Source organism: Varroa destructor, unplaced genomic scaffold (genome assembly GCF_002443255.2).
Source record: "Varroa destructor unplaced genomic scaffold, Vdes_3.0 BEIS01000004.1, whole genome shotgun sequence".
In the NCBI taxonomy this organism is placed as follows: domain Eukaryota; kingdom Metazoa; phylum Arthropoda; class Arachnida; order Mesostigmata; family Varroidae; genus Varroa; species Varroa destructor.
Window position 1 is genome coordinate 8,549,174 of NW_019211457.1, and position 15,446 is coordinate 8,564,619.

Below are 15,446 nucleotides of genomic sequence, written 5' to 3' on the forward strand. Positions count from 1 at the left end.
TATATATAGATATGCCCAGGCGGATCTTTCATAAGATGAGAGGATCTCGTCCTTTATGTGTACATTCTTTATTTCAATATGAATTTAGTATTGTTTCTGCCAGTTAAGCCTCATTACAGTGCTTCAAATACGCATCGAACTTTTTAGGAAAGTGTGGCGAAACTGGCTGGGCTTATTAATTTTGTTTGGAACTATTAATATAGTAATTCATTTAATTAATATTCAGATGACCAGCAGACTCCTAAAAATGCACCTATACCAAACGAACCTGTAGCACAGGCCGAGCTTTGAATTTTCTCAAGATAAACACCACAGTGGAAAGAACTATCGAATATATTGAGTGCACATACCCAACTGGGTCACATAAAATTGGGTTTTTTTTCAAGCCGACGATGTGAGCGCCTCTGATATGAGGAACGCTTAGGTTGTATATACATATATCTATACAATATTAAGCATGAGCATCCGTCTTAGCCCGGTTACAAGGTGCATGGTATAGAAGTGTATATGTCCATCTATATATATATATGTAATATGGTGACCATCTAGAAAATCCCCGTAGTTTCGCTTAGTAGAATAAAAACTGTCGAGAAAAAAAGTCATTTGCTCTGTTTTTCAACCTGTGGCAAATCTAAGGATAGATGTATATAGGACGAAGCTCGCATTTGACTGGGGGCAAAGACGATAGATATTCCGAATTGAATCACTAAGTAAATAATACCACCCTACTACGTCACGTAAATCAAATCCTGTCTATGGTCTTCCGGTTAAGAAACTCAGATCTTACTAAGAGCAAAAGTTACAGTGAAAAAAGCGACAGATATACACACGAACTTTCTTTGTGGGTCACATTAACTTCATGTACTTTCCAATGATCGCGCAATTGATCCCCAACGACTTCTAGAGTATAGCATCTTGTCCAATAAGCCAAACATCTTACTACGCTATCTAAGTAAACGTCGAACAATTACGTTCATCTGTGTTGTTTGCTCAGTGAACAAAAATCCACCTTATACTCGACTAAACAATGATACTCACCTCCTTCCTTTCACCTATTTTCAGTCCGCTAATAAAGCTATTATAAATTATACTATTACATTAATTATACTACATTATAAATTGAACTATTCAATAAAATTGATACAGGCACAGCCATGTTTATTCAACTTCTCGTCCGAATTGTTCTTCCGATAATCCGCTTAACATTCGTTCACCTTCTAGCCAACTTCTCGAGGAGCAATGTCTTCACACAATCAACTGATAAAATCAAAAAAGACAAACCCTTTCCTGTCGTATTACTGCTTTCGTCGATGTTACTGTCACCGACCGCGTTGGTTCGTACTGACATCTTGTTGTCGCTGTTCGTTCGTGATTTTTTCAGCATTCGCCGAGCCCATCGCCCGTCGACAAAGCGCTGCCGTCGCTAGCGCTAGGAAGCGGAGGCGTCGCCCTGGGCGGAGTGGTCGGCAGCTTGAAAGGAGCCGGAGGTGGAACAGGACCCGGGAGTCCCTTTCTCTATAACTCACCGCATATGGCGCCACCTTCGCCTTCGCCGAGTCACACGCCCACCGATGGTCTGCTCCAGCAGAGCTCCGGACAACCGCACTCGCCTTACAAAACGAGTGGCGCCACTGGTGAGTAACACTAGTAACACGAGCGCTAAGACCGGCGTTACCGTCGCAATAGCGGCCGAACCTGTTTGAATGAATGGCAAAGCACGCTGGCGCGCGGAGACAGAGCTTCGGATATTGCCGTGCCATAATATTATACTGCAGGTATCTGTATGTAGGCTATTACAGGGAACATATGCATGAGATGATGGGATAATACAAGCACTTAATGCTGGTGTACGCAGGAAATTGAAAAGGTATCCAGGAAGACGGGACAAGGACAAAGATGGCGACTTTTTCAAATGCAGTCGAGCACTGATACATTTTGGAGGCCAGACTTTATTGCTAAGGGAATCGTCTGGCGCAGTGAGGCTTCGACTCAGTAGACTCTGGACCTCGTACATTCAGCTTCTGCTTTGGAACTGATGCTCTGCTGTTCCTTGCTCCAGTGATCACTGACGAGATTTACAAATCAGGCCGAATGCCTCAAACGACAAATACGAACATGCCGAAGCAATGTTTGCATACTATGGTGGATTTGTTTAATAAAAACTAAACCCTATATAGAAACGCCGATTAATATGTGAGGGTGTGGGTAGTGATGATCTTCACAGAGGCATTGTTACTTTTAAGTTCTAGTTTGGACTTGAGTAATTGCTGTTGTTGACTAGCATTCCCATCCTATCCCATTTTTTGTTTGCTGGTAGCCAAGTGTAATGTAGGATTGGCAAATTTCCTCTTTGTTCTTTAAACCATTCATACATTAGAACGTGTTAGATTGAGTACGAGCTTTGAAATGAATGTATTATTTTTTTCATATTTGGCAATTTCAATAGTTCATCGAATACACACTACATTTAAAATAAAAACGTGACAGAACGAGGTAGCAAACCGTAACCGATTTGAGAGGTAAGAAAAAGATTAGACTTAAAAACACTAGCTTTAAAATTATTCTAAAAAAAAAAAAAAAAAAAAAAAAAAAACGAACATAGGGTCAAATATTGAACGCTTATTAACCAACAATAGATACAAAATACACAATCCTAGATCTATGTTGGGTCGTTTGGGTCGCTCTCTTACCGTCGAAAAGTTTCGATCTGTTATCGTGCACTCTTAGGCATTATATATATATATATATATACATATATATATATATATATAATTATTGATCTGTACAATATCGCAATTATTAGATTTGTGTCTAGAAAAGAAGCTTCTGCCAGGATTTCGATGACCTCGTTAGAACTAATATTGCGCAATTTCTTCTTCTTCAAACCCTGGATCAACTGGCAAAGGTCTAAATTGTGTAAAATATTTGTAATTCCGTTCAATCTTAGAAACGTGGCGCAAAGAACGAATCTGACTTACAATTATATCAAACACATATAACAGAAGAATATAAGAAACAAATGCTAATAACATGGTTGTAATTAAATCATAGTTCAATAAACGATGACTGAGCAACAACAACAACCGAACGAAGGTGACAAGAAAGAAAAAAACATACCACTTAGCGTAAAAAAATTGGGTTAAGCACCGGATGTAGCCTGAATATTAACTGATACTGCAATAGCAGTCTTACCAATATCAAAACACCTATATGTACTGCAAACATGCACAAATCATTACGAACGGAACCATCGACTCTGACTCGATCGAGACATAGGGGCCATCAGCCTCTGTATTTGGGAAGCTATTGACCGTATTCTCAATCGTAAGAAAAACAAACAAACAAACAGCAATGTGGCACAGCTTACAACAGGTTTTTTTTTTTTGTGAACGTCATAGATACGTGCTTAGAAATGTGGGTTCAGCCGATTCCTGGTTAGTACAATGTAATTACCTAAATACCGACTTGCTTGAATCTTTCAAACAACAAAGAAAAGCAAATAGTCGTTCTGGACGAGTTGTTCCGGTTATGCCGTCTCACCGTTTTTGCCTCGAAACCACACGAAAAGCATTATCGCGATTAACACTTTTCTTTCTTCACAGTCTTTCCTACTATGCTTCAGTGTGGGTTGTATCGTTTCGGGACGCAATTTCCAGCTTAATTCTCGCGTCTATAAACTGCCAACTTCCTAATTTCTCACCTATCACAAACCCGAAGCTGAATCGGCTACCGACCAACAGAACTACTGCTGTTTCTACCAATCTACCGGACACGTTTCTTGTTTTACCACCGACTGAGTAACCGTAACGTGCCGAACCCAAGACCCTGAACGGCACGCGCGTTGAAAGCTCGGCCCCAAGGGATTGAGCAAATCGCTTGAATAAGGGACCCTTAGCTTCTGCTCGCACTCGGCCAGGTAGAAACGACAGTGACAACTGTATGCAAACATCACTAGCTATTTCTATTGAAGGGTCCCTTTTCATCTTTCTGGCCTTTGTTTTTATCTCTAGTAGTTTCTCCTGCGCGAAAATTTCGTCTGCTAGATGTGTTGTCACAGTTGTCAGCCAGGGTGTGAGATTAGGTCAACTTGCTTGGCCTGCAGGCAGAGTTGACAGGCCCAAACTGCCTGTGGCAGAAATGTTCCGTCAAGTCGGCAGTGGTTGATGATATGAAAGGCACAGCGAGAAGATGGCGAAAACGAGAGTCAAAAACGACACGCTCGACTAATCTATCACCATCTAACGTCCATAGTTTTCCTCTGTTTTTAGATCGGTCTTAGGCGAAGCTGCTGTCACATGTGTCTCTATTTTGTCTAAAGGTTCTTTCACTCTTCCCGTTTGTCGTTTTGCTTGTGTTACTGTGCACAAGCACAATTACTGCTAGAGCCCTGTATACTGGGGGCTCTGCTTCTTAGCCTAAATGGAACCAACCCCAGCTGTTTACGTCAATAATACCCTACCTAGGTTATGACGGAATGATATAATGAGGTTCGTTTACTAAGTTTGTATCGTTTCTGTATGCTTTTGACTTTTTACTTTTATTGCAGTTAAAACATTATATAGAATTATCAAGGAGAACCGTGCTCATACTAATTTGTGCATTAGACACTCGTAATCGAGCTTGATAAGTTTGTAAATCAACTTACCAGTTACGCTTCCAAAGGTGAACAATAGTTATACTGATTTTTTTCATCGTGACTTATTTAACTTTTGTTATCTTATTCTCAGGAGTTACGGTAGTTCTGCTAAGTGTAAAAGTTAAACTTTGGTAACTTAGCGACTACTACCTTAAACGATAATTTGTCAGCTGAACATTGAAGCAAACATTTTTAAATAGGAATCATGTTGAGAGAATACACTCTCATGCCCCTATATTTTACATGTAAAACTTATATTTTATATGAACAAATAAAACGGAAGTTTCATCTATTAAAAAACTGTGTTAAACATTGACTTCTTTAATTAGTTTTTTTTTTAAATTTTTTTTACGATTATCTCAATATTTTCATTGTAGGCGTGTCTGTCTGGGAGCCTAGAGCGATCCTAATAGTGCCTTTAATTGCAATTTGCTTTTACCGAATAATCACATCAGTCAAAAGAAAATCCGTCCATTGGGTTTTGACGCACACTGTCTTCATTACCAGAAGGTTCTCGATTAATACAGAAGAGTTGATTACCGAGCATCGTTTATTCTCCATAACATGAGACAGTTGTATAGACATATATGCTAGTATTTCTAGATGGATTATTAGACTTCAATTGAAACCGTTAGTTTATCAAGGGGTTCAAGTTGTATCATACAAGCTCTATAATCTAAAATGCAATCAGTCAAAAGCAACTATATACAGGTGTAGACAGTTTCAGTACCTGTAGAAACCAAATTAACCTAATTCGATGACCCTACTCACGAACTAGTACTGCTAACTAACTGGTTAGGTGGAGACGACAATCTATGTTTGTCACGCTCCCGTGGCATTATATGCTACCTCGTGTTACCTTTTCTAGTAGCAACTGTTGCTATCCGATAACCCGTAAGTGGCCAAGGACTGCGAGTTCTTGCCATACCCACCTGAGATCTGGTAGCCATCTTCCTCAGTCCTCCATCGTTCGCGATGTCAATGCCCCGTCACAGGACATCAACCCAGCCGTCTGAAGATGTCAAATCGCCTCTTTCGCACGCTCGAAAAAACACCGAAGGCAGCCCTTTTCAATCGATAGCAGTGAAGAGAAATACCGGTATCGTACGACCGCTCGATTGAGATTGAAACGACACCAGACCTGATTTTCTAGGTCGTTGCTTTAACTTGCCTACAGCGGAATATCTGCCAGTGATGATGAGACCGAATGGAATACGTCGGCAGAAGGCCAATGGCCATCGATGGTTTGTCGGTTCCTGAACGTCTTGAAAGAGAGCTAACTAACTGAGAGGTTGTTTTGCCATTAGTATTAAAGAATAATCGGTTGATTGTAGCCGTGAAGGTTTTAGCGTTTAGAATGAAGCTCACCAATAGTGTCAAAGTGTTATTGAAAGGTATCTCACATACTACTTCGTTTTGATTTGATGTGAACAGATTTCATATAATTTGTACGATATATATTGGAAATCCTATGTATTTTACCACTGGAGTAGTTAATCAACTGTTCTTCTCCTTATTAAACTCTCTGTATTTTCAATAACTCCAGCTAAAAAAAAGAAGCACTCTTATTTGGTTTTATAATCGTTTGTATAAATTTAACAATTGATGATTAGATTAAAACGTTTCATAAACTAACCGCTTGCAGAAATATCCGACTATTTCCGAACGGCTTGTATAGAGTTAAAGGGTCTGTATAATATTAGGTTTATAAATCGGCAAAATCTCTTCTCTCAAAAAAAAAATTAATTGTTGTTAAAGTTTATTGGAAAAGTAATACCTTGATTGTTGTTTCGGTCACGGCCAGGGCCATTGGGTGGCTCAATTGGTCATGCGGCGGGAAACTGCGTGAAAAAGAGAGTTTAAGAGACTAGCGTATCTAGCGTTCGAGTGGCGGACACGAAAACTCACGATAAAGCCGTTAAATGTAATGGAGAAAGGAAGAACGATATTTTGAAGCTATATACTGTGTTCACTAGCACAACGATTAATAGCTAAAAATCTTATAGTAAGCCCATCGAGTAAGGCACTCTCCCAAGATCTTTTTCGAGCTAAGTATATTTTCTAGTACGACCATTGTAACAGTTCAAACTGGGTCGTTACCGGTGCTAGAAAATAGTATTTTCTACCCGTTTTTCTACTCATGTTTAATAATTTACTCATGTTTATCAACAGGCTAACTGTGGTGTATAACGATTTTCCGTAAAAGCCATATTTATTCGTATAGCTTCTTTCCACGTACGCACCGCATCACAAATTACGTTTAGCAGATCGTATTTATAAAATCGCCAGTCGACCAATCATAGAAATGTTGTCATGGAGACGATCGCACCATAATTTCAATTATTAGATGAAACACTTTGAAAAGATATGATGATTTCCTTTGTTCATATTGGTTGCGCTACCCAAAAACTGCCCTGAAATACATAAGTCGTATTCCAGCGTACAAATGTCGTACGGTGATTGGAGATAGTCAATTCCATCCTAACTAAGCGACCTCCACTTTTTTTTTTGTTCATCCTGTTCTAGGTGGGGGTGCGTTCAAAAAGCTGAAGGTCGAGCCGGGTTGCTTGCCCCTTACAAGTGCCGCTGTAGCGGCGGTTCACAGTCCTCAGGCAGCTCTTGGATCACCAGCTTGTCTGCCACAAACGCCCGCTAGACGTCGTCATCGGTAAGACAACTGTATGGATTTAAGTCAGTACTTAGTGTCCCCGCAATAGTACGATGGTAACGCGTCCGCCCATAGGCCTGACGTACATGGAGATGGTTTAGACACGGCTCTGAGTTTAGACAATTTTGGTTTCAAACTGGCGGTCAATCGTTTGAAATAATACTTCATGGTAGTATCCAACGTAAAATCCTAAACAATTCTCTAGTTAAAGTGGACCCCTGCTTTTTGGCACCAGCTCGTCTAGTAGAATGTCAGAATCTGATCGTTGATGAGAAGGTCTATTCAATAATAACGGGAAAGGACGTCGAAAATCTTGGCTCTTTATATAAACTCAATATAAAAACTTGGTCAAGTTTTTAACCTACGAAGATGTTTTAACTGTAACAAAGACATCGTTATCACGAAAATATTTTCGAATTAAAAACCTATAATTGCATTTGAGGGCTTCTTAATCAATTGTAAGCACCGCGTAAGAGGATTCGACTATACAGACCGTGATAGTTGGGACCCAAAACTGTTTTCTTTTTTAATATGTTAAAATTTTTCAATTACTTTTACGTTGCTCTCGCGTAGGTAACGATAAGTATGAGGAATAAAAAACAAAAGGTCCTAATATATTATTAGAGATAATTCAGTCGTCCTATGTATTTTTGCTTGCGATGATAAGTTCCACTGGATAGGATTTCGGAAATTGTGGCTGACACATATAACATATGTCCCTTTTATCCCTATTAATACAATACACGTACGTGTATTACAAAGCACACACTAGATCTTGTGACCTCTAGTTGTTTCCTAATATTGGCAAAAAACTCTTGCCATAGCGTTGTCAGTGCAAGGCTTGGAGAAAAAGTTGGCAACATGCTTTCAAGCACTTTACACTAACGGTGCACAGATGAGTACACTTTGAAAGGGTATTCTGCCTTTTTTACTATATATGCCCTTGGACAAGGAAGAACTACATGAGAGGCTCCTTTTTTGACATGTGGACGGACACACCCCGGACAGCCTACAAAGAAGTCCCGTCGAATTGTCTTCGATAGAGTCCTGTCGGGAAAGGCCTTAATGGGAAACGGGTGCTGCGTAGAGGCGATGCAAGTATTCTGATTTAGCCGGTAAATTGAATTGACTAGAGGGACTCCACCGCGTCCTTCTCCATCTAATCCCATACGGTTCACATAACCGAGGTGACTATACTGCCTTTGAAAGCCAAAGGCGTGTTTTATTGCATCAAAATAGGGGACCTCATACCGGCATGTACCCATATTAAATTGAATATTGCACTTGGCTCATCATATAGCAGTCGCGTGACCGACGGCGTGGGATACGCTAGATTGCGTGGTGTTCCGTGTGTACAGAATATAGCTGCTTTTATACGAAGTGGGGTTGTTTTACACAAAAAAACTTGTTGGTCTTGTTGATTCTAGAGCTATCTGCTGGGCTTGCGAAATGCTTAAGGTACAATCGCTAATAAATTACTTTTATGTTATTGTGTCACTTTTTAGGACGACGTTTACCCAAGAACAGCTTCAGGAGTTGGAATCAGCATTCGCCAAAAGCCATTACCCAGACATTTATTGTCGGGAAGAATTAGCCAGGATCACAAAGCTCAACGAGGCAAGAATACAGGTAAGGAATAACGTTCTAGTGAAACATACGTTGAATATGCGGGAAAATATTCGTCCCCGCTAAGCCCGATTTCTCCAATCCTGTATTGTTTCTCACCACATCTTCCATTGGCTTAAAAGCACCGCGCTATATTCTATTATTCACTGAATCTAGTGTTGTTCGTTTCGCGTCGCAGGTGTGGTTCCAGAACCGCCGCGCCAAGTATCGCAAACAAGAAAAACAGCTTCAACGCGCCTTGGCCGGACCTTCTGCCATGATTCCGGCGGCCTGCATGCGATCCATGTACCCAGGTCCTGCGGGCATGGGTGTCGGTGGGGTCGCGGTAAGCGGGCATCAGCAGGGAGCCGTTAGTGGATACGGCTCACCAGGAGGTTACGGAGGGCCGCCCGGAGCACAGACATTGGGTGGCCCCTCTTCTTCGCACTACATGGGGTCACAGGGTCCTCAGCCACCAGCTAGTCCCTATTGTGGCCCTGCTCAAGGGCCAACAGCTAGCCCTTTCCACTCGCACTCTCAGGGGGGATCTGTCAGTTCGGCCGGCAGCTCACCTGCTCACGAATGGTATGCTAAGGTAAGTCAACAAAAAGCTGAATCTTATCTCAGCAAAGAATCTATGCTTTGAACGAATGTATGACACAAACGAACACGTCGGCGCTGGCTTTGCTCGATGTTTAGCCTAGATGGAACGGAGAATAGATGTCAGGCGCACGAGATAATACTGTAATAAAGAATGCGTACGTACGCCAGTAAACGACGAATACGAACCTTTAGAGTAAGCTGGGGCTCGTATCCTCTGTAAAAACCGAAAGTTGGGCTTTCAGATTCAGGAACAAATAGGGTGCCAATTCTATTATTCAGTGTGCTTTTACACCGATTTAAAACTGCGCCTGTTTCAATCTTTGGTTTATTTGCAGAATTGCAATTCAACGTAACGTTCAAGGTGACATCAAAATAATAGAACAAGGTAGAAGCAGATGTCTGATAGGGATTATAGTTACAATCTATCAAAAATATAGATCGTATTTAATTGTCGCGTACGAAATAGAAGGGCTATTTGACGCAATTTTGCTTATTAGACGAACAGACTGTGGAACGTCCTGAAGTTTCAGGCCTGGTTTCTAAGCCCACATAGACGGCGTGTTATTGATTGGAAGCGTGATGTCGATCGCTTTCGAAGCAAACAAAGCTGACTTCCTTATTCGGTCTCAGTTTAACTATGACTACAAAATTTAGGAATGTTTCTTTGGAGCCGGTGCACAACCTAAACGGCAAAACATCTGGGGAGCAACTTTTAAAAATTAAACAACGAATATGTAGAAACGTGGTTGTAAGTTGAAGTTGGTACGAAGGCTAATTTATCGCGTATTCTCATCTTCGTATTTCAGAGCGGCGCACTTGCTGGATTGAGGTTAAACTCGTCGTCGTTACACTATCCCTCAAGTTAAGTTCGCATCTTTGTTAGGCCAGGTGACTGCGTATCGACCTATGGCCTCCGGCAGGCAGTCGACGTGCGCGGACTGAACGCTTTGACCTCTAGTGGTACACGCAAACCAATCAATACAAAGCAATGCCACCAGATATATTCATTAACGCCAAATTACTACAGTGGTACGCTGTGTAAGATGTCGCAGCGATGCCCGAAAGACGAATTGGTCTAATGGACTGAGATTTTCAATCCATCAATTAGAAGTCCGAAAATAATCAAAACTCAGACGTCGATCCGACAGGAAGGAGTCGGTCTGCGAAGTCTAAGAATTAGCATAGACGCCTAGTCGCATATGACGAAGAGATCTCGATCGGAGATTCAGTTTCGGTGGTGGTTGGGTAGCCAAAACTCAGAAACTTTGAAAGAAATGCTCGTAGGACCGGGGCGCTGAAAATGGTGCCGCAAATATTGTCAATCCTCAAATGATGTATATATGAGAGTCTTGTATATTGCACTTAAATGACGATATATATATATATATATATATACATATATATTACCATAATGATGATAGGTAATAATTACCAACAGTTCCCAATATTTTTGTCAGTGGCACTATCCGAAGAGAATTTGAAAAGTTAACCTTCTTCTCAGCGATAGCCTTCTTGGGTAAAAAATTTAATCTATGTAGGAATAAGAACTTTAACAAAATAAACACGTATCCGTTTTTACGCTTTAGCTAAACGTCTACCACTGCAACACAAAGATGATAAGCTTATATATGCCTAAGCTGTATACTTACATTCCGGGCTTTTTGCAAAAGAAGATAGCGTCACTATAGCGATACATCCAAATATTATAATTATAACAACATGCGACATCGAACTCCCACGCAGTCAACTATATAATAATCGCCGCGTAACCAACCCTTTCTAGTCGTAAGCGGCCGTTTGTCTTGTATACCACGCCATCTGGCATATTACAGGATACACTTGAAGAAGTAAGAACAAGGAAAAATAGAACGTGGCCTCTATTTGAAACAGTACAAAACAGAACCGAAATGATAACACCTATAGTTGCGTATAATGCCGTCGGAAGGGGGTTTTCGAAAGAAATCCTATATAGCCAAAGAAAAGGCCATCGAAGGTAACCAACCTATCTCGAATGATCCAGATACACTTCTGACACTGATAGTGCTTTCTGCGACGAGTGGATTAACACAGCGGCAAGTGATAAATTATTTACAAGATTATCACATTGAAGCTCACTATAAGACTTGCGAACTTACGTGCTTTCTGAATCAAATTGTTTTTGTCAGGACAAACAGACAATCTGTTTTGCTAGTCGACGGCAAAGTTAAGGTGGCAATTAAGTTATGCTCTAGTCATGCGCGTTATATAGAAGAGTGAGCTAGTTCGTAGTCGGGAGTGATCGTAACTTGACAGTCCCCCTATCTATAAATAGATGGTCTGTGCGTCAAACGAATAGCAAGAACGGCTCAACGCATTCTGCTTCCGTTTTCAACAGAGGTCATAACACTGAATATCGAGAGTAACCCCATATTCGCCAGTGCTAGAGGGCAGATTCTTCAGCTGACCCGAGCTTGCAGGCCTACTCGTTCGATGTTCGTCCTAATGATAGATATATCGGCGGATAGTAACTTTTTCGCTTTAACTTTTGCTGGGTGCTTTGACAGCCATAGCAATGCACGGTATGATCTTCCAGCGTCAACGTAACTATTCTCGATAAACGCTGATGATAATTTAACAGCTTCATCTACCTGTCATAACTGCGAGTAATTCTCAAGACATCCTAACCCCTGAGACAATTTACTGTGCACTGTTTGTTGACGCTGCAGAAACACTAAACTGAGTTTGGTACGGGAGTTCAAAATTCAAAATGGCCGCCATCTGTAACTTAGCGACAAATCTCCGTCATCGCGCCAACGAATAGCACACAGTTGTAATCTATAACGGTATCTTAGTCTGTTCAGATAGGTGCCTCGGCTAGACTCATTTGACCGCATGTGATTACAAAGCAAACTGAAAATGAAAAAAGCAGATCTTTACATATGAGCGAACTCTGAACATGATCATGTTATAACGAGCATGATTATGATGTGTAGAGAAACAATCTTTGTTGAGGCTTTGATAGTTGTGTAGCATTCACGCTAGTTGGCAGGACGTGGATCAATCTTCGAAAAGGTCTTACTAGATGTGCTTGCTATGGTGGGAACTCATAGTCAATTATGTTGATATTTGTCACTGTCTTCTACGTGGTATAAAAAAAACTTCAATGCAAGTGAATGAGCCAACTTCTCTTTTGAAAGGTCCACGGACCCTTTCACCATTGCGAGGCAGTGCAAAAGAAACAAGGCGAGAAAATTAGCCGAGACAGATCGATAAATGGTTGAGCTAACTAAAACGACAGCGCCAGAAGAAAACCGTTGGAGAAACAGAGATTACCAAACGAGTCATTAATCGAGATGGAAAAAACTTCAGATGAAAAAAAGTTCAGATGTATATATAACACAACAACAACAACAACAAACAAACAAACAAACAAAAACTTCGCCGGCTTTAGGCTATTAATTAAACGGCAAATCAAATATCGGCTGTCTGTGCTACCAATGCAAATTTTCGTCCTAAAAAAAACAAACGGGGTCACTGGTAAAGAACATTCTTTTTCTTTATGTGAACGACAATGCTATCCTTATACGAAGAGTAAAAAAGCGGATGAACGAACCTTGAGTGTCTATAGGCCTATATATATATATATATAAAATAATGCATTGAATTATATAATGCGGTGATGAGCAAAGCCAAATGGACAAACACTTGAACGAGAACACGTGCGACAGCAACAAAGCGGTTTCAGCATACAAGCCGATGTCTATATAAATACAAAAAAAAAAAATAAATAAATCCGCACTAAAGAGGATGAATGAAAATGAGATATCCAGTCAATAATAATAATTATTATTATTGCTATTATTATATCTTATTATTATTATCAATCATTGCAGTACAGTCATGGAGGAGGAGGAAATGGAGATCCAATGGCGAAAAGAACAAGACGAGTATGATATTATATGAAATAATGCGGAAAAGGTAAGAGATAAAATCATACATTTTCTGTATAAAGTCGTAAATACTATATTCCTATATGATTGTGATTATAATAATGACGCTGAGATAATGAACACGAGATAATTCGTATTAATTATTCTACGACAGTGAAAGCGAACGAAAGGAGAGTCGTGGTAGTTATAGCCGGCGGAAAGTAATAAAACGATAAGTAAAGTAACTACAAGAAGTGTCACGAACGTGACAAAAACAAACAAATAAATAAATATAAACATCTCTATAACTCTATAATTCATGAATCTTTTGTCATTTTTTTTTATATATCAACTAATTCTCTAAGGGAGCGTGCCTTGAAATAGGCGTTAAAAAAAAGTACCCAGCGGAGAAAGACTCATGAAAGCGAGCTATATAACCAACTTTAGGTTGTTATTGGCTTCCAATTTGCCGTTTGTCAGAGCTAAAACCTAAAGACGCTTTGAATTTTACATAGGGTACTATCTTGGTTGAGCATTGTTCGATCACAGAACGAGCCACACGTCTAGCCCTGCTCTGTGCTTTTAAGCTAAATAAATGTTCAATGCAATTTTTATTTTTAGTTTGAACTTCACATCCGATTCTGCAAGGATTTGTGCTTCAGACGGTCGGTGGCTCCTCTCAGCGCGAAACGAGTCATGCGTTTGTCTACGTCAAATTTCGAATCTAGATTCAATTCCATCGTGTGTCCCTTATTTTTGTAGGTGAAAAGGACTGAAACCTGTCAACACCTGTCAAGTATCCGTCCCCGAGTAACACATGAGCCTTGTATCACAGTGGAGACCACTTTTACGTGTACGATGGAAATCACGTAGATTGATATTTACGCTGACCATAAGTATCTGTACGGCCAGTATAGGTACCGCTATACTCATTAACTATAGTAATTATAATAAACTGAAAAAAATTATAGAGTGATTTTGCCTCAGTCCCAATAAATGGGTGCTTGTTCTTCACGAAGTGATTTATGTCTTGCTCGGCTTCGGTCCAACAAAAGGTGGCTGGTTCCAGTCAGGAGTCATTCTGTCCTACTACCATCCATTCGTCCTTATACATAGTAAAATCAAAGCAATTAGGAACAATTTTAACAATAAACAATAGTCGGCAAGACTTCAGAATAACTAGCTTTTTTATGTCGCTCTGAATACAGACGAATTCGAGCTGTATATGCTACACTATCCTCAAGCAAGTTTTTCCGTTGAAAATACCCGCCCAACCGTAGCTAACATCAATGCAGCTCATCTTGTCCAACCTTAAGCATAATTATGCTACTCGTAAGCCACACCGATCAATTGAAAATAGACTTGTCTCGACGTTTTTTTTTGCATTGAGTTCGTACCTAGGAGTGACAATTTAACATTATGTAAATCAATTATGTGTACCGATATTAGCCCTATCTGCTCAGATCTAGCGGCGATCATAACGTGGGTAAGAAGTGGGTCCTTATCGTTTTCTATATTAGCACTCTTTCAAATTTCAAAATTTACGCAAATTTAGATGCGATTTCTTCTAGCGACCTCTTCTAATTGTTGTATTGCTCAAAATCACAAGCCAGAGCACGCTCAGAGCAGAATTCTCGGTTAGAATCGTACCGGTAAGAATCGTACTGTTATTAGGATTATTATTATTAAATAACATAAAACGAGTAAAACTGATGACCCAACGATTTCTTTCGCTGACTCAGCTTATTCACAGGTAAATTTTCAAAAAGTCCTTTCTACCTATTTTAACCCTATCTATGTTCTATGTTCATCATTTTCTACTTATTCAACAGTTATCTATCTTGGCAAATAATAAAGTCGACCGTTTATTTATTTTTGTCTATCTGTTATTTCAACACACCATTTTAATGGGTGCGGAGAAGGCTGTATATACATATATACAGAGTGGTGCGTTTAAAATGAAGGAGGTTTTGGCGGGCTGTGTGCTGTAACGGGCATACGTTTATTCGTTCCTTTTAGCACCATG

At 40.1% G+C, this 15,446-nt stretch overlaps 1 protein-coding gene across 3 annotated transcripts in view; it reads left to right on the plus strand.

Moving 5' to 3' along the window:
- LOC111250119 (uncharacterized) overlaps window positions 1-14,659 on the plus strand; it is a 24,696-nt gene extending 10,037 nt beyond the window's left edge. Inside the window, exons 2-8 of one of the 3 annotated variants that reach the window (XR_015326096.1) lie at window positions 1,382-1,634; window positions 7,163-7,304; window positions 8,810-8,933; window positions 9,109-9,504; window positions 10,319-10,846; window positions 13,385-13,469; window positions 14,042-14,071. Coding sequence is in view for 1 of the 3 variants with exons in the window: in XM_086986658.1 (XP_086842784.1) it covers window positions 1,382-1,634; window positions 7,163-7,304; window positions 8,810-8,933; window positions 9,109-9,504; window positions 10,319-10,373; window positions 13,385-13,469; window positions 14,042-14,186 (1,200 nt within the window). In the remaining 2 variants the exon portion in view is untranslated. Of the gene's footprint in view, window positions 1-1,381; window positions 1,635-7,162; window positions 7,305-8,809; window positions 8,934-9,108; window positions 9,505-10,318; window positions 13,029-13,384; window positions 13,470-14,041 lie in introns of those variants that run through there. The other 2 variants (XM_086986658.1, XR_015326095.1) reach the window with 2 other exon arrangements.
- Window positions 14,660-15,446: the final 787 nt, after the last annotated feature.